This window comes from Emys orbicularis, chromosome 1 (genome assembly GCF_028017835.1).
Source record: "Emys orbicularis isolate rEmyOrb1 chromosome 1, rEmyOrb1.hap1, whole genome shotgun sequence".
Classification (NCBI taxonomy): Eukaryota; Metazoa; Chordata; order Testudines; family Emydidae; genus Emys; species Emys orbicularis.
In genome coordinates this window covers 89,675,800-89,695,179 of record NC_088683.1, presented here as the reverse complement: position 1 = coordinate 89,695,179, position 19,380 = coordinate 89,675,800, and the positions used below count along the sequence as shown (strand labels likewise).

General features: G+C 48.0%; 1 protein-coding gene across 12 annotated transcripts in view; it reads left to right on the top strand.

Annotated features, from left to right (window-relative positions):
• Nucleotides 1-19,380, top strand: part of ANKS1B (ankyrin repeat and sterile alpha motif domain containing 1B) — a 753,819-nt gene that overhangs the window by 488,908 nt on the left and 245,531 nt on the right. For all 12 annotated transcript variants that reach the window (XM_065423481.1, XM_065423480.1, XM_065423479.1 and 9 more), the window contains one exon: nt 16,267-16,419. In XM_065423481.1, the coding sequence (XP_065279553.1) occupies nt 16,267-16,419 (153 nt within the window). The remainder of the gene's footprint in view (nt 1-16,266; nt 16,420-19,380) is intronic.

The window sequence follows — 19,380 nt, the reverse complement described above, 5'->3', positions numbered from 1 at the left end:
GGTGAGAGTTCCTGTGTAGTGTCTTCCAACTCCTCTATTGTGTCCTCAGGTGCCTCAGAGGGTCCCATGGCCATCTCTGTAGGGGGTCGTATCTGCTTTCTTTGAATCATAGAAGATTAGGGTTGGAAGAGACCTCAGGAGGTCATTTAGTCCAACCCCCTGCTCAAAGCAGGACCAACCCCAACTAAATCATTCCAGCCAGGGCTTTGTCAAGCCAGGCCTTAAAACGTCTAAGGATGGAGATTCCACCACTTTCCTAGGTAACTCATTCCAGTGCTTCACCACCCTCCTAGTGAAATAGTTTTTCCTAATATCCAACCTAGATCTCCTCCACTGCAACTTGAGACCATTGCTCCTTGTTCTGTCATCTGCCACCACTGAGAACAGCCTCGGTCCATCCTCTTTGGAACTCCCCCCTTCAGATAATTAAAGGTTGCTATCAAATCCCCTGTCACTCTTCTCTTCTGCAGATTAAATAAGTGCAGTTCCTCCGCCTCTCCTCATAAGTCATGTGCTCCAACCCCCTAATCATTTTTGTTGCCCTCCCCTGGACTCTCTCCAATTTGTCCACATCCTTTCTGTAGTGGCGGGCCCAAAACTGGATGCAATACTCCAGACGTGGCTTCACCTGTGCTGAATAGATGGGAATAATCACTTCCCTCGATCTGCTGGCAGTGCTCCTACTAATGCAGCCCAATATGTCGTTAGCCTTCTAGGCAACAAGGGCACACTGACTCATATCCAGCTTCTCATCCACTGTAATCCCCAGGTCTTTTTCTGCAGAACTGCCGCTTAGCCAGTCAGTCTCCAGCCTGTAGTAATGCATGGGATTCTTCCGTCCTAAATGCAGGACTCTGCACTTGTTCTTGTTGAACCTCATCAGATTTCTTTTGGCCCAATCCTCCAATTTGTCTAGGTCAATCTGGACCCTATCTCTACTCTCCAGAGTGTCTACCTCTCCCCCCAGCTTAGTGTCATCCGCGAACTTGCTGAGGGTGCAATCTATCCCATCATCCAGATCATTAATGAAGATGTTGACCAAAACTGGCCCCAGGATAGACCCCGGGGCACTCCGCTTGATACCGCCTGCCAACTAGACATCGAGACGTTGATCACTACCCATTGAGCCTGATGATCTAACCAGCTTTCTATCCACCTTATAGTCCATTCATCCAATCGATACTTTTTTAACTTACTGGTGAGTATACTGTGGGAGACCGTATCCAAAGCTTTGCTAACTTCAAGATATATTTATATATAATGAGGAGTGTGAATCCTTTGCAATTGTGATCTGTATGCCGACCATGGATCCCAGTGTGCCCATTGCATCAGAAATGGAAAGCATGGGAACATCCATGGGTTAGCCAGCCATGGTGGTATGTCTCTGTGAGGACGGTCCCTGGTACCTGTGTCGGATGGCTGGGGTTCGGTACTGGAAGGGGAGGAGTGTCTGGAGTAGAATACTCCCTCCTCCATGTCGTCCTCCTCATCGCTTGAGAAGTGTGGCATGGACGTCGAGTCCTGTTTTTTTCGGTCCTGATGGCACCGGGAAGCCGTCGGTGTTGAGAATGGGAGATCCTGGTATAGCGGTTAGCGGCATGTCTGGAGCTGAGGTCGTTGGTGCCGAGTAGATATGGTCAGGCACCTGCATCGGTGCCGCCCTCTTGTGAGTGGCTTTGGTTGGTGCCGATGATGGCAGTTTAGGTCTTGTGGATACTTGCTCCATAGGAGGCTGTATCGGGGGTGGCATTGTTGTTTTCGGTGCTATCAGCACCGTGTCCTTCCTGGGAGTGGTCAGTGCCGTGGAAGAGGAGGCTGTCTTATGCCTGACACTCAACTCCTTGTCTTTACTGTTCATACTCCTGGTGCTGGCAGTGCTGGAGGTGCCCAGAGCATTGAACGTGCTCACCCTGCTGGCCATCAGCACCAAGGGCAGTGATCTCGCTGGAGACCGTTTTCTCTTTAATGGTTCTCCCTGCGTTGGTGATGTTTACCTTTTCCTCCATTTGTTGGAGGAAAGGGTACTTGCTCCATCCAGGGAAGAGGTGCCTGGAGACTCCCTTCCTGGGGGCTTGGTGACTGAGAATCAACACCAACTATTAAAGATTCTACACCCAGCATCCACAATGAAAATAGTACTACCAGTGAACAATGCACTGATGGAACCAGCGGAAACAGTATGGCAAACACCAGCCACCATACCACCTACAAGCAAAAGAGCTGACAGAAAATATATGTCCCTATAATGAGGTGGTATGGTCCCCCGCCACCCCAGACACCAGAGTGGGCGGGGTCAGAGAGCTCCGAGCCTGCCTCCCAGAGGGTCAGGGGCAGGACAGGAAGTAGAAAAGCATGGACACCAGATGCCTCCGGCCTAGCTCCCGGCTGGGATACCCCAGCAACTGGCAGCAGACCCAAAGACTGGCCTGCCCGACCAATGCCTAACACTGACCGGAGGAGCTGTCAAGCAGCAGCAGACAGCCCAGCTTCAACAGCAGCAGCAGCTGGTCCAGCAGTTAGGGGCACAGCAGCAACAGCTGATTTTGGAGCTGGGTTGCCAGAACCGGGACCACCAGCAACAATGCCTGCAGCAGTTGGCGACTCTGCTCCCCCATCCTGCGGAACCCCAGCCGGGAGACGCCGCTGGGCCATCCAGTGTAGCCCTTCCGACCTGGCTTACCAAGATGGGCCCCAGCGATGACCCCGAGGCCTTCCTCGTGACCTTTGAAAGGGTGGCATTAGTTGCGGGATGGGTCCAAGACCAATGGGCCACCCTCCTGGCCCTGTATCTGACCGGGACCGCCCAAACCATGTACTGAGGGCTCTCGATGGAGGAGGCATGGGATTACACCCGGGTAAAGGCAGCGATCCTAGATGCCTTGGACGTCAGCCTGGAAACCTTCCGGCAGCGGTTCCGGAATCTGACATAACCTACGGGCGCCTGACCCCGGTTGGTGGCACAGGAGCTGAGGGAGGCATGCAAGCAGTGGCTACAGCCCGAGAGGCAAACCCCAGATGAGCTCACTTAGCAAGTTATTCTGGAACAATTCATCCACATCCTCCCGCCGCGAGGAAGGGCCTGTTTCCTCCGCCATCAGCCTGCGACGCTGGCCGCTGCCGTCACTCTGATGGAGGATTTAATCGTGGCTAAAGCCCCAGGGGGACTGGCTATTTGAGCCCACCCACCAGGGCCCGAGCGCCCTAACCTAAAGAAGAAGGGGAGCACCCGGACTGAACTGCAGAACCCTTCACGGAGCCAGGAGCCCCAGTATAGATGTGCCAAGGTGCCAGTTCAAGAAGTCCCAGCACCTCCTGAGCCTGGGGTCAGGGGGACCAATCAAAGCCCCCCAAGGGACCCAGTGGGAGCGTCCAGACGGCCTGGGCGTCCAAAGATCGGACCATGTTTCTCCTGCGGGAAATACGGACACCTGCAACGTGACTGCACTGAGATGGACTGCAGCTTCGGTCATGTTCTGAATTTCCACGAAAGCTTAGGCCTCCCGGCTGATCCGCACCTGGGGATGATCCGACTGCAATGCATCCACGGTGATGTACGGCCCTACCCCAGTGCCCGAGTCCGGCTAACCATGGATGGAGTCACACAGCTGATGATGGTCGGCCTGGCTCCTTGACTAGCCTACATGGTGATTCTGGGACGTGATTGGCCCGAGTTCCCAGAGGTCCTTTGCTCAAATTCCGAGAGAGGCCCTGAGGTCACCCCAGCACTGGAAGGGGGCTGCCCCGAGACCCGCTCCGAGGAGGGGGAGGAACCAGACCCCAATGACAGGGAGGAGCGTCCGAGGACCCCACACTGGGGCCCACTGTCGAACCCATGCTTAGCACCGACTTTTTCCAGGACCAAAGGGAGGACCTCACCCTCAGTCAAGCATATGAGCGGCTAACGGCCGTCGATGGGACCCTGATCAATCTGTACCGGGCAAAGCTGTGACCCCATTTCGAGTTGCACCACAACCGTGTCTATTGGGTGGAATAAGACCCCTGCACTGGAGAGCTCCAGACCCAACTGCTCATACCTTGATGTCACTGGCGAGCTGTAATGAAACTCGCCCACGACATCCCAGCTGCAGGGCACTTGGGCCATGAAAAGACCCTCGCCCGAATTCTTCTCCCAGTGTGCAGCAGGAGGTGAGGAACTATTGCAGTTCCTGTCCAGAATGTCAGCTAGCTGCTCCCCCACGGACACCCACGGCCCAGTTGATCCCCATGCCCATTATAGAAACGCCATTCGAGCGAGTGGCCATGGACTTGGTGGACCCCCTTCTGAAAAGCATTGCCGGATTTCAGTACATGCTGGTCATTGTGGACTATGCCACCCATTTCCCCGAAGCAGTACCGCTACGGAGCATCACCACCTGAACCATCGCTAATGAACTCGTGAAGGTCTTCACCCGCATGGGCCTGCACCGGGAAATCCTCACTGACCAGGGCAGCAACTTCACCTCCCGGCAGCTGCAGCAGGTGTGCGAGCTCCTGGGGATTAAGCAGCTGCGCACCTCCATATACCACCCGCAAACCGACAGCTTGGTTGAACAGTTTAACCGCATCCTGAAGGACATGCTGCACAAGTTTCCCCCAGAAGACCTATGCCGGTGGGATCAGCTACTCCCACCCTTGCTTCTGGCAGTCTGTGAGGTGCCCCAATCCTCCAAGAAATTTTCTCCCTTTGAGCTATTGTATGGACGTCGCCCGTGGGGGCTGCTGGACCACATGTGCAAGACATGGGAGCAAGCCCCATCACCAACCCAGGGCCTCCTGAAGTACGTCCTCCAGCTCCAGGAATGCCTCGCTCAGGCAGGAGCCCTAGCTCGGGAAAACTTGAAGGCCGCGCAGGATGCTCAGGCCCAAGCCTATAACCGGAACACACAGATCCGCGGCTTCAAACCCGGCGATCGGGTCCTGCTCCTCCTGCCCTCAAGCGAGTCAAAACTACTGGCCCATTGGCCAGGGCCCTATGAGGTGGTCCGAAAGGTTGGGCACGTCACCTTTGAGATCAACCAGCCCGACTGGCGCAAGAAAACTCAACGATACCATGTCAACCTTCTGAAGCCCTGGTGGGAGCAGGAGAGCCTATTAATTAACCCTTACCCACCGGAGCCAGAGCTGGGCCCCTGTTTACCCCTGACAGAGGACCCTGCGGGACCCCAGCTCGGGGAGACAGTTACCAAGAGGCAATGTAAGGAGACCCAGTGCCTCCTGCAGGCATTCCCATGAACCTTCACAGTCCAACTAGGCGCAGCCCAGTAGTGCTGGTACCCAAGCCCGATGGAATACAGCACTTCTGTATCGACTTCCGATGCGTCAACACCATTTCAAAATTCGATGCATATCCGATGCCCCGTGTAGATGAACTGCTGGGCTGTCTAGAGGAGGCCCGCTTCCTCACCACACTTGATCTGAGCAAAGGGTACTGGCAGATCCCCCTCGACCCCGCCTCCAGGACAAAGACTGCATTTGCCACCCCAACGGGCCTGTATCAATTTACTCAGATGCCCTTCGGCCTCCATGGGGCACTGGCAACATTTCAACGGCCGATGAACCGCATCTTCCAACCCCACCGAGACTATGCTGCAGCATACCTGGATGATGTGGTTGTTTACAGCCACCATTGGGAAGACCACCTAGAGCGGGTAGCTGCGGTCCTGAGGTCCCTGTGAGCAGCTGGGTTGATGGCCAATCCAAACATATAGGATGGCAAGAGACCACATATCTCGGGCACGCCATAGGGAGAGGAGAAGTGAAGCCCCTCGTGGGAAAGGTTCAGGCTCTGGCAGCCTGCCCGCCGCCCACCACGAAGCACCAAGTGCGCCAGTTCCTGGGACTTGCCGGCTACTATCGGCACTTTATTCCCCAATTCGTGTTCATTGCAGCCCCCTTGACCAGGCTTTTGACCAAGGACAACCCCAGGCATGTGGTTGGACCCCGGAGTGCGAAGACGCCTTTCAGACACTCAGAGTCTCTGCCATAAACCTGTCCTATATAGCCCAGACTTCGACCGGGAGTTCATCCTCCAGACAGACGCCTTGGAGGTAGGACTTGAGGCCGTCCTGTCCCAGGGGATCGATGGAGAACACCACCCGGTCTTGTATATTAGCCGGAAATTGTTTCCATGGGAGAAAAACTATGCGGTTGTAGAGAAGGAGACCTTTGCAGTGAAATGGGCTTGTGACGCCCTGCGTTATTACCTCCTTGGGGGCCTGTTTCATGTTGGTCACTGACCATGCCTCACTCCAGTGACTGGCCAAAATGAAAAATAATAATGTTTTTACTGTTCGCCATAGGGTGGGTAAGAACCACGTGAATGCGGACTTTCTGTCCGGCCTGGGATGTATGGTAGAGTCTGTCCCCGACGAGCGGGAGCCAGCCTTGGAGGGCAGGGGGGCTGTAACGAGGCAGTGTGGTCCCCTGCCACCCCGGAGAGGAACAAGCCCCTCCGAACACCAGAGTGGGCGGGGCCAGAGAGCTCCGAGCCCACCTCCCAGAGGGTCATGCGCAGGACAGGAAGTAGAAAAGCATGGGGCCAGAGCTCACTCGGGGCGCAGCTGCTGGAGAGGCCAGATGCCTCCAGCCTAGCTCCTGGCTGGGAGACCCCGGCAAGAGTGGCAGACCCGAAGACTGGCCTGCCCGACCAACACCTGATGCTGACCAGAGCCTGGAGGAGCTGTCAAGCCTGCCCCTCGCCAGTTACCCAGAGGAGCTGACAAGCCCGCCCCTCGCCAGTTACCCAGAGGAGCTGCCAAGCTTACCCCTCGCCAGTTACCCTGAGGACCCCATGGTGCTTGACCCCCCTGAGGATATTGTTCTGACCCAGGTACCTCTAGAGGGGGAGTGTGGAAGTAGCCCGGGGGCAGCCAACCCTAGTCTGGCTGCAGCATTGCCAGTGCCAATGTCAGTGTGTTGCGGACAGGACCCCCACTGACTCAGCAGCAGGCCTTCTGCCACTGCTAGGGCCCCGGGCCGGGACGCAGTGGAGTGGGTGGGCCTGCGTCCCCCCTGCCACCCAACTTGTGGGTGGCAGTCTCCCCCTCTCCCCGGCCCTTCGGAGCCAAGAGTCTGGGCTTGTTGTTAGGCAGGGGCTGAGCTCAGCCAGGTTGAGGGCTTGAGCCACTGACTCCTTGCCACCCCGCCCTCACTCCGGGCCTGGGCTTGGTAATTGTATAACTGTTGCTCAGCCCTGCCTGAGTGCCTGAGCCACCGCCCACTGGCACTCACCGCCCATGATTGGGCATGAATAACTGTTTTGTGGCATCTCCCTGGTCACCCCTGTGAGAGACTCCCACTACCAGACTGATTCCACACCAGTAACCATGAGGACATAACAAGGCGTTGTGGTCCCCCACCGACCCAGAGAGGGACAAGCCTGGCTAAGTCCCTCTACAGTCCCCAATAAAGGCATGGACTTTTTATTCTCCCACCCAGAACCAAATTCATGGGTGGTGGGTGCCGTAAATCAGACGGGTAAACAGCCCCAATTTAAGAACACACCTCAAGACAAAGACGCCAAGAGATTAGATCTTTTTGGCCAAAAAGCATACTCGTCAGCGACACTCCAATTCTTCATGGTGAACTATACCGCCCTAATGGCGAAGTATGACCACGACAACTACCAAAAACTCAACGAGTTCCTACCAAATATTCCAGAGGAAAAGAAGAAGCAGTTCCAAGCCATCGTGATGGAGGGACAACTAGTAGCCCGAACTGCACTACAAGCTTCCCTTGATACAGCAGACACAGCAGCCCGTACAATAGGTACTGACATAGTCATGAGGAGAGCCTCCTGGCTGCAAGCCTCAGGAATCCCACGGGAACTGCAAACCAAAGTAGAGGATCTCCCGTTTGACGGGGAGAAATTATTTTAATCAAAAACAGATGATGTCCTGCACTCAATGAAGGACTCCTGTGCCACACTCCATACTTTGGTTATATATACATCCCCAAATATGATATGATATGATTCCATATGATTCCAACAGTATAACAGGAACCATGACAACCCAAACCAATGATTGGCCGAGGGTCGACCTCCCACAACTTCCAGAGCAAATTACATCGAATACCCAAACTTTGGGCCACCAACTTCAACCATTTTACCTAGCGTGGGCATCCATCACCATAGACAATTGGGTGCTGGAAATATCATCAGGATATACCATCCTTTTTAACCTCTATCCCCCCTACCGACCCCCGTTCCCCATCCCTTTTCAGGGATCCTTCTCACGAGCATCTTCTGAGACAAGAAGTAAACCATCTTGTACAGCTAGGTGCCATAGAACAGGTTCCAGCAGAGCACAGAGGGAAAGGGTTCTGTTCCCACTACTTTCTAACACAAAAGAAAAACAGGATGGAGACCTATCTTAGATCTCAGGAAACTCAACAAATTGGTTCATACCCACAAATTCAAAATTGTCAATAATTGTCAATAATCCCAGCACTGGAAGAAGGGGACTGTTTTTCAGCCCTTGACCTACAAGACGCATAGTTTCACATCACTATGCACCCCACACACAGATGATTCCTCTGATTCACAGTAGGCAGAGACCACTTCCAATACAGAGTGCTACCATTCGGACTATCCACAGCTCCGAGAGTCTTCACCAAGATCCTGGCAGTAGTAGCAGCATCCTGACGCAGACAGGGAATCATGATATTCCCATGCTTGGACGACTGCCTGTTAAAGGGTTGCACTCAAACAGAAGCAACAAACTTTACACAGAGAACTATAATGCTCTTCCATACTCTCTGCCTACAGATAAACGAGAAGAAATTGACACTAGTTCTGGTGCAACAACTAGAATTCATCGGAGCTTACATAGACTCAGTAGAAGCAAAAGCTTCCCTACCAAGGTCCAGATTTTTCACAATGGCCTCTCTCATATCTATGATCATAAGCAGTCCGACGGTCTCTGCACGCACATGCCTGCAACTATTAGGACACATGGCTGCCTCTACTTTCATAGTCAAACCCGCATGACTGCACATGCAGTGTCTCCAGGGATGGCTAAGCACGGTATACATACCATGCAGACACAACCTAAACAAAATCCTGTCACTACCACCGAAAGTCACACAGTCCCTACAATGGTGGACAATCCTGAGCAATGTGTGCACTTGGGTTCAATTCCAACAAGTCCCTGCATCCATCCTAATCACCAAAGATGCCCCACTGATAGGATGGGGTGCACACTTGAACCACCACAAAATCCAAGGGAAATGGTCTCCTAAGGAGTCATTATTACACGTCAATCTACTAGACCTACGAGCAATTCGAAATGCATGCAAACACTTCCTACTGATGATAAAAAAACAAATCGGTAATGAATAATGACAGACAACATAGCCTGTATGTTCTACATAAACAGGCAGGGAGGAGTGCATTCTCATTCCTTATGCACAGAAGCTGTGAAACTATGGAACTGGTGCATTACCCACAATATTACTATTGCTGCATCTTACCTCCCAGGACAACAGAACATGACGGCAGACACGTTGAGCAGACAGTTTTCCAAAGAATACAAATGGGAGCTGAACAACAAGTAGCACAACACATATTCCGCATGTGTGGACTACCACACATCGACCTGTTCGCAACAGTACAAAACTGCAAATGCCGAAGCTTTTGCTTGCAAGCAGAACTAGGACCACACTCCCTAGGAGATGCCTTCCTCATCCAATGGAATGCTCCCCTCCTGTACACGTTCCCACCATTTCCCATTCAATGGGATCTCCTGTCTCAGGACGAGGGTTGAATCTTTCATCCGAATCTACCAAACCTCCACCTGAAGGCCTGGCTCCTCGATGGCTCCAATGAGACGAACTAGCCTGTTCGGAAGAGGTTAAAAATGTATTATTAAATAGCAGGAAAATCACCACATGCACTACTTACCTGCATAAATGGAAAAGGTTCACTTCGTGGTGTCATGACAAACACATCTGCACATACAACACCAATCCATGAGATCCTGGAGTACTTGCTACACTTGAAACACTCAGGGCTGTCCATTAGTTCACTCAAGGTAAACCTTGCGGCCATATCCGCCTTCCATCATAAGATTGACGGTTTCATAGCCTTCACACATCCAATTACAAAATGCTTTTTTGCAGGAATTCAGAACCTGTACCCTGAAGTCTGCAACCCTACAACAGCATGGGACCTAAACTTAGTCCTCAGAGGACTTACCAGAGCACCCTTCAAACCCCTTGCTACCTGTTCACTACTACACCTATCAATGAAGGTAGAATTCCTAGTTGCGATCACCTCAGCACGTAGAGTGGGTGAGATCGGGGTATTCATGGCTCATCCACCTTATACTATATTCTTTAAAGACAAAGTGACTATGTGACCACACCCTAAATTCATACCAAAGATACCCTCATCATTCCATATCAATCAACCTATACATCTCCCTGCGTTCTACCCAAAGCCACATGGGTCTACCCAGGAATCTGTTCTCCACACAGTAGATGTTAGAAGAGCACTAGCATTCTACCTAGAGAGAACAAAACCTTTCTGTAAGTCACCAAGACTCTTCATCTCCACCGCTGAACGATCGAAAGGCATAGCCATTTTGAAACAGACTGTCAAATGGATTTCGACTTGCATCCACCTATGTTATCAGCAACAAAAGATAGAACCCCTGACAGGGATCAGAGCCCATTCAACGAGAGCCGTTTCTACCTTGACTGCTTTTCTACATAGCGTCCCAATCAAAGAAATATGCCAGGCTGCCACTTGGGCTTCAATACACACGTTCACAAACCACTATGCAATAATGAAAAGCTCTGAGAGCAATGCAGTACTCGGCCTTATGGTATTATCATCAACTGTTCAACCTACTCTGGAACCCAACCTTCCATAACGGGGTACTGCTCTACAGTCACCTAAAGTGGAGCACCCACAGGGACAGCACTCAAAGAAGAAGAGAAGGTTACTCACCTTGTGCAGTAACTGAGGTTCTTGGAGATGTGTGTCCCTGTGGGTGCTCCACTACCCACCCTCCTCCCCTCTACTCTGGAGTTCCCTATATAAGCTTTACGGTAGAGAAGGAACTGAGGGGGTTGGGACACGCAAACGCCAACAGTACCACAAGGTGGCTACTGCGCATGCGCGTCCAGATCAGGCACTGCTACCAAACTGGCAAAACTAGGCATGCTGCACGGAGGGTCTGCCGCTGTATTCTCTAGCTCTTTGTTGCAGGTGCTGGATATAAAAGTTTATGACGATGTGAAATTGTTGTTTTAGATCATAAAATGGGGACTGGAGAGTTCATGGAATAAGTAATAAGCTACCTAGTTTATTATCTCTACTTCTGTGACTGAAGGGCTGTATCTCTCATTTCAATGAGTGAGATTTAATGTAGAGCAGCCTTATAGTAAAAACTGAGTTATGGATGGCTGTAGTAGAGCTGGGCAGAGAACAGTAATTCTGTTTCACAGAGGATTTCAAAGTCTGGTTTCATTCCGATTCAGAACAACCTCCCAAAATGTTGAAGTTCTCCATGAACTGGAATTGTCATTCTCCACCAATCTGTGCTAGGAGACCTGGCTCCAGGGCAAGCTTCCCCAGAAACTGGGGTGTAGAGAGGGTTCGTCAGGGTTCGTCCCTCTCTGGGACAGCGGGGAACCACACCGCCTCCCTTAGTCCTGGCTCAAGCTGTCAGGCAGGGGGCTGAGCAAACACAGGTAACAATTAGCAGTTAACAAGCCCAGGCCCTAGGTCAGGACGGGGTAGTAAAGAATCACAGCTCAGGCCCTTGGGCAGGGGCTGAGCAAACACAGGTAGTAGTTAGCAGTTTATATAGTCAACAGGCCCAGGCCCTGGGTCAGGGCGGGGCAGCAATGAGTTCAAGGCTCAGGCCCTCAGGCAGGGGCTGAGCAAACACAGGTAGATAGCACACCCACGCTTCAGGCTCCGAGCGGCCTGGGAGAGAGGGAGACTGCCACCCACGCGTGGGTGGCAGGGGGAACGCAGGCCCTCTCACTCCACTGCGTTCCCAGCCCAGGGCCCTAGCAGCGGCCGAATACCTGCTGCTGTGTCAGTGGGGATCCCAGCCGCAACACACTGACATGGGTTCCGGCTGTTTCAGCCAGACTCAGGTCGGCTGTCCCCCGGCTACTTCCCCTCTGGAGGTACCTGGGTCAAGGTGGTGTCCTCAGGGGGGTCGATCACCATTGGATCCTTGGAGTAGCTGGCGAGGGGTAAGCTCAGCGACTGTTGTGGGTAGCTGGCGAGGGGTAGGCTCGGCAACTCTCCCACACGCTGATCCACGTCGAGTGTCAGCCGGTCAGGCCAGTCTCCATGTCCGCCGCTGGTTGCTGGAGTCTCCCAGCGGAAGCTGAGCCGAAGGCATCTGGCCTCTCCAGCGGCTGCCTCTCGAGTGAGCTTTAGGGTTGGGCTCTTATACTTCCTGTCTGGCCTCTGACCCTCTGGGGGGCGGGCTTGGAGTGCTCTGGCTCCGCCCACTCTGGTGTCCGGTGGAGTTCGTCCCTCTCCAGGGCACCAGGGAACCACACCACTTCCCTACATGGGGACACTGGGTGCCCTACTCAGGCAAAGCACTCCAGGTGGACTGCCTCCGAATCAGAGCTCTCAGGGCTTCCGCGGTCCCCAGCTCTGGGGAAACCTGCCAGTCCCTGTTTTATGATCTAAGACAACAATCTCACATTCATCGTATAAAGTTTTATATCCAGCACGTGCAACAAAGAGCCAGAAAACAGAGTGACAGATACCCCCCACCCACCCCTGCAGTGTGCCTAGTTTTGCCTGTTCCTCCAGGAAACTGCAACAAAATAAGATCAAGATCATGATGTGCTAGGTGTCTGCCAAGTATTTGAAGTGACAGCATTGTATATTTCGGTGAACAGTACTCAGCTTTCAAAAGCAAACTAAATTTTTTCTACTGCCTTGAATTCAAATTACATTTCAAATAAACTGTAAAGAAATACAATTGGTTCAGGCAAGATTTTAAGTTCAGCAGTCTCTGCTTTTTAAATTACGTTGTCATTCACTTAAAACTTAAGCTCAAAAGCATTATGCTCCTGTCACTCTTGTTTTGTTCCCTTAAAGTAAAAATATGTATAGCAGAGAAAAGTAGGAGACTGGCTGCCAGCACTCACTGAATTAAAGTTTCAAATATACCATAAATTCTATGCAAAATATAAGGCCTTCTAAACCTCCTAAATCTTCTTTAAAATTTTCTACTGTAATATATGACTAAGTTAGCAATAGTTACACTTTTGTTTAATGATGTGATACTTATAATATTATTGCACATTGATGCTGTTGTGTAATTCATTTTTCTTGCATATGCAGTTTGATCCAGTACTTAGGGCTGTCGATTAATCACAGAAAACTCACACGATTAACTCAAAATAATTAATCATGATTAAAAAAATTAATTGGGTTTAATCTCAGTTTTAATCACACTGTTAAACAATAGAATACCAATTGAAATTTATTAAATATTTTGGATGTTTTTCCTACATTTTCATATATATTATATTCTGTGTTGTAATTGAAATCAAAGTGTATATTATTTTTGATTATAAATATTTGCACTGTAAAAATGATAAACAAAAGAAATAGTATTTTTCAATTCACCTCATACAAGTACTGTAGTGCAATTTCTTTGTCATGAAAGTGCAACTTACAAATGTAGAAATTTTTTTGTTACATAACTGCACTCAAAAACAAAACAATGTAAAACTTCAGAGCCTACAAGACTGCTCAGTCCTACTTCTTCTTCAGCCAATCGCTAAGACAAACAAGTTTGTTTACATTTACAGGAGATAATATTTCCCTCTTCTTATTTACAATGTCACCAGAAAGTGAGAACAGGCATTTGCATGGCACTTTTGTAGCTGGCATTGCAAGGTATTTACATGGTAGATATGCTAAACATTCATATGCCCCTTCATGCTTTGGCCACCATTCCAGAGGACATGCTTCCATGCTGATGATACTAATTTAAAAAAATGCATTAATTAAATTTGTGATTGAACTCCTTGAGGGAGAATTGTATGTCCCCTGCTCTGTTTTACCAGCATTCTGCCATATATTTCATGTTAGAGCAGTTTCAGATGATGACTCAGCACATGCTGTTCATTTTAAGAACGCTTTCACTGCAGATTTGACAAAACACAAAGAAGGTGACAATGTGAGATTTCTAAAGATAGCTGCAGCACTCGACCCAAGGTTTAAGAATCTGAAGTGCCTTCCAAAATCTGAGAGACATGAGGTGTGGAGCATGCTCTCAGAAGTCTTAAAAGAGCAACACTCTGATGCAGAAACTGCAGACCCAACCCCCCCAAAAAGAAAGCTGCTTAGCATTGTTATTGAGCAGAACCTGTCATCAGCATGGACGTGTCCCCCCTGGAATGGTGGTTGAAGAATGAAGGGACATATGAATCTTTAGTGCACCTGGCATGTAAATATCTTGTGACGCCAGCTACAATGGTGCCATGAGAATGCCTGTTCTCATTTTCAGGTGACACTGTAAACAAGAAGCATGCAGCATTATCTCCTGCAAATGTAAACAAACTTTTTGTCTGAGCGATGGTCTGAACAAGAAGTAGGACTGAGTGGACTTGCAGGCTCTAAAATTTTATATTATTTTATTTTTGAATGCAGTTATTTTTTTGTACATAATTCTATCTTTGTAAGTTCAACTTTCATGAAAGAGATTGCACTACAGTACTTGTATGAGGTGAATTGAAAAATACTATTTCTTTTGTTTTTTACCGTGCAAATATTTGTAATAAAAAATGAATAAAAAGTGAGCACTGTACACTTTGTATTCTGTGTTGTAATTGAAATCAATATATTTGAAAATGTAGAAAACATCCAAAAATATTTAAATAAATGGTATTCTATTATTGTTTAACAGTGTGATTCTTTTATATAGTTTTATATACTTGAAAACTGTTTTCATGTCACCCTTCAGTCTTCTCTTCTCCAGACTAAACATCTTTACTGAAATGTGGCGCCCAGAACTGGACACAATACTCTAGTTGAGGCCTAATCAGTGCAAGTAGAGTGGAAGAATTACTTCTGGTGTCTTGCTTACAACACTCCTGCTAATACATCCCAGAATGATGTTTGCTTTTTTTGCAACAGTGTTACACTGTTGACTCATATTTAGCTTGTGATCCACTATGTCCCCCAGATCCCTTTTTGCAGTACTTCTTCCTAGGCAGTCGTTTCCCATTTTGTATGTGTGCAACTGATTGTTCCTTCCTAAATGCAGTACTTTGCATTTGTCCTTATTGAATTTCATCCTATTTACTTCAGACCATTTCTCCAGTTTGTCCAGATCATTTTGAATTTTAATCCTGTCCCCCCAAAGCACTTGCAATCCCTCCCAACTTGTCTTCAAATTTTTTGAGTGTACTCTCTATGCCATTATCTAAGGGTACGTCCAGACTACCCGCCGTATCGGCGGGTAGCGATCGATTTATCGGGGATCGATATATCGCATCTCGTTAAGACGCGATATATCGATCCCTGAACGCGCTCCCCGTCGATTCTGGAACTCCACCGGAGCGAGCGGCAGTAGCGGAATCGACGGGGGAGCCGCGGCCGTCGATCCCGCACCGTGAGGACGGGAGGTAAGTCGGAATAAGATATGTCGACTTCAGCTATGGTATTCCCGTAGCTGAAGTTGCGTATCTTACATCGACACCCCCCTCAGTGTAGACCAGGCCTAAGTCATTGATGAAGATATTGAACAGAACTGGACCCGGAACTGATCCCTGCAAGACCCCAGTCAATATGCCCTTACAGCTTTACTGTGAACCACTCTCACTTATCACCTTATTATCTTCTAGGTGTTTGCAAACTGATTGCTTCATTATTTGCTCCATTATCTTTCTGAGTACTGAAGTTAAGCTGACTGGTCTGTAATCCCCCAGTTGTCCTTATTTCCCTTTTTATAGATTGGCACTATATTTGCCCTTTTCCAGTCCTCTGGAATCTCTCCCGTCTTCCATTACTTTTCAAAGATAATCACTAATGGATCAGACCAGTCAGTTCCTTGAGTATTCTAGAATTTATTTCATCAGGCCCTGGTGACTTGAAGACATCTAACTTGTCTAAGTAATTTTTAACTTATTCTTTCCCTATTTTAGCCTCTGATTCTACCTATCTATTGGTCAAAAGAAGATAACTCTGACCCAAAATTTAACATTTTTATTGCTGTCATAAAAGGTGCTTAATAATATTTCTAGTAATCCTTAGTCATTTGTATATTTCAGATGAAGCAGATTGGTAATGATGGCTACAACCCCACCTCTGTGGCAGAGTGGCTGGACTCAATTGAACTGGGTGACTATACCAAATCCTTTCTGATTAATGGCTATACATCGATGGACCTTGTGAAAAAAATCTGGGAGAGCGAATTAGTTAATGTAAGTTGATCTATTTGTAGCATGAAAAGCAATTCTGCAATGAACATACTTTTAAATACCCTTCGATGTGTCCCATTATAAATCAAAGAGATAATATGAAAAGAAATAACAATATAAACTGTTCCTATCTCTTATTTATTGTTAAAGATTATAGCAGGGGTTCTCAAACTGGGGGGTCATGAGCCATCAGGGGGTCATGAGGTTATTTTGGGGGGGGTCATGAGCCATCAGCCTCCACCTCCAAACCACGCTTTGCCTCCTGCATTTATAATAGTGTTAAATATAAAAAAGTGTTTTTTAATTTATAAAGGAGGTCGCACTCAGAGGTTTGCTGTGTGAAAGGGGTCACCAACGCAAAAGTTTGAGAATCACTGGATTACATATTTTATACCTGAGATTAATATACCTTTCATTTCCATTTACTTGGTCCTTCTCTTAATCATGCAACTAAATTGGTATGGTATGAGTGTTGGCTTCAGGAAGACTAACAACTCTTTTAAAGTATGTTTTTCCAAAAGGTACATGAAAACAAAGGTGATAACTATAAAACATATTGTCTCCAGTTTGATTGAGAAGAGTATAGCAACAATACTTGCAAGAAGGTTGCTTATAATTTATTTTTTCCATATACTCAGGCTAGATGAAGCATAGATAAAACAAACCTTGAATGTACTCAAGAAACTATGTTTAAGGAACAAAATATTTTAACTTTTCACTTCTGATTGTAACCTTGTTTTCTTATCTCTCAATTATGATAGATTTGGTGATGCACAAATACGTGGAAGTAACTGTAACGGTGTTATATATTGTCTGTAGAGCAAGTCCAATTTTGCACTGTTATAATGACTAACTTGACAGGAAAACATTATCATATATAACTTCCCCAGAGGTTAAGGTATCTACAACTGAATTGTTGTCTATTTGTAAAACATGGTTGCTACAATTGCTCCAAGCATCCATACAGACAGCTGAACTGGCCTGTAGGTGGTCCCCTGGCAAAGACCGCTTATGTCACACGGTTTCTGCCCTCCCCACAGAACCACAAGAAGTACTCCTCTCCCTGGTGAAGAGGGCATTGCCATAGTGCTTTTCTGCCCCATCAACCCCTGACTGCCAGAACAGTCCCTTACAGGCCATAGGCAGGCAAGCATAAGTTACAGTAGCTGCTCTAACTTATGCTGGGGAACAACTCCGTGAACAACAGGGTTGGGGAAAGGGAGGGCATAAGGATGGTATAAAGCCATCTTCCACTATCCCCTGAGCTGCACAGAGCACAGCTCAGATGCAGCCCAGAACAGGGACTTGAAAAAAGAGAATTCATAAATTGAAAGATAAAATTATTATGTGATACAATTTCTTCTCCTCACAATGGTCCCATGAAAATCCCATTGCATGTATTTATTAACATGAAAATGGATTGATGTAAGGACCAATTTCTCCACAGATGTTCTACACATGCATAATGCCCGTTGAATTCAGTGGGTATTGTGTGAACATACCTGAAGACAGTTTAGAGGCTAAACTGTCCAGATCCTAGCTCTTTGACTTTTTTTTTTTTTTTTAACTATAACTGTGAAGACTGAGACAGAGTCAAAGAAATAAAATCTGGAAAAACTTTATTTCAGAAGTTTACACAGACAAATCACCAGCACTGAGCTGAACAAGGTAATGGGTGGAGAACTTTGTCTCACAGGGCTCCCTGTCCATGCTACCTACTCTAAAATAATTATGCACTCTGAACACTTTGCCAAAATCAATTTGGCAACAAATTACCCTGTAGCTCCCCCCAGTGGCTCTTTAAACCTCATCAAAGGCTTCTGGCCTGATTCTGATCTCACTTAGGCTACGTCTACACTACCTGCCTGAATCGGCGGGTAGAAATCGATCTCTCGGGGATCGAATTATCGCGTCTCATCGGGACGCAACATTCGATCCCCGAATCGACGCTTGTACTCCACCAGGTAGGAGGTAGGAGTAAGCGCCGTCGACAGGGGAGCCACGGAGGTCGATTTGCCGCCGTCCTCACAGCGGGGTAAGTCGGCTCCGATACGTCGAATTCAGCTACGCTATTCGCGTAGCTGAATTTGCATATCTTAAATCGACCCGACCCCCCCAGTGAGGACGTAGCCTTAGACCAATGTAAATGAGAAGTAACTACACTGAAGTCAGTAGAGTTGCACTACTGTAAAACTCGTGTAAATCAAATCAGAATAGGACCCTAGAATTGTTAAAGATTAACCTTATGTCTCCTTTGAGAATTGTCCCTGCTCATTCCCACTTTGGCAGACACCTTCCGTGATGCCATCAGCTCTAGTATTATTTGAAAAGCAATAACTGTTGTGGCTACCCACCTCTTACCTACCAAACTGAACGCTGTAGATTCAGTTATACAAAATTTCTTACCCTAACAGTTCTCTGTTCCTAACCTTCTGCCATAAGCAGTAGAGGCTCAGAAGTGTCATCTCAGTCTATTCAATATACGTTTTACTAATTTCTTTTCTCTTTTCTTCTTTTCTTGTTAATTCTTGTAGATTAGCCTATTAACAACCATATAAAAATATAGTTCAGTGAGCAAACTTGTAATTTAGGTGAGTATCTACTGTTGTGTGCACTTGTAATTTTTTTTTTTGGAAAGCAGAAGTAGGTTAGAACTGTCAGACTTCTGAATTTTACTGTCTTGCTACAGAGCAGCTTTTATTCTGGTTCCAACATCAGTTCTAGCAATCCCAGTGCAGTTGGGTTACTATACCTAACAAAATGGATATTCCAAGAAAGTCTAAAGAGGAGGGCAGTTTGAGTCTTTGTCCACAGTAGAGGCCAACCCATTTAGCTACTCTAGTTCCTCACTCCATCTTGCTGGCACAAAGCAACTATTTTGATATGCAACTTAACAGCTATGAACTAATGCCTACTACACTGTCTGTTATTCTTTCCTTAACCTTTTCAAAATTCTCTCTCATT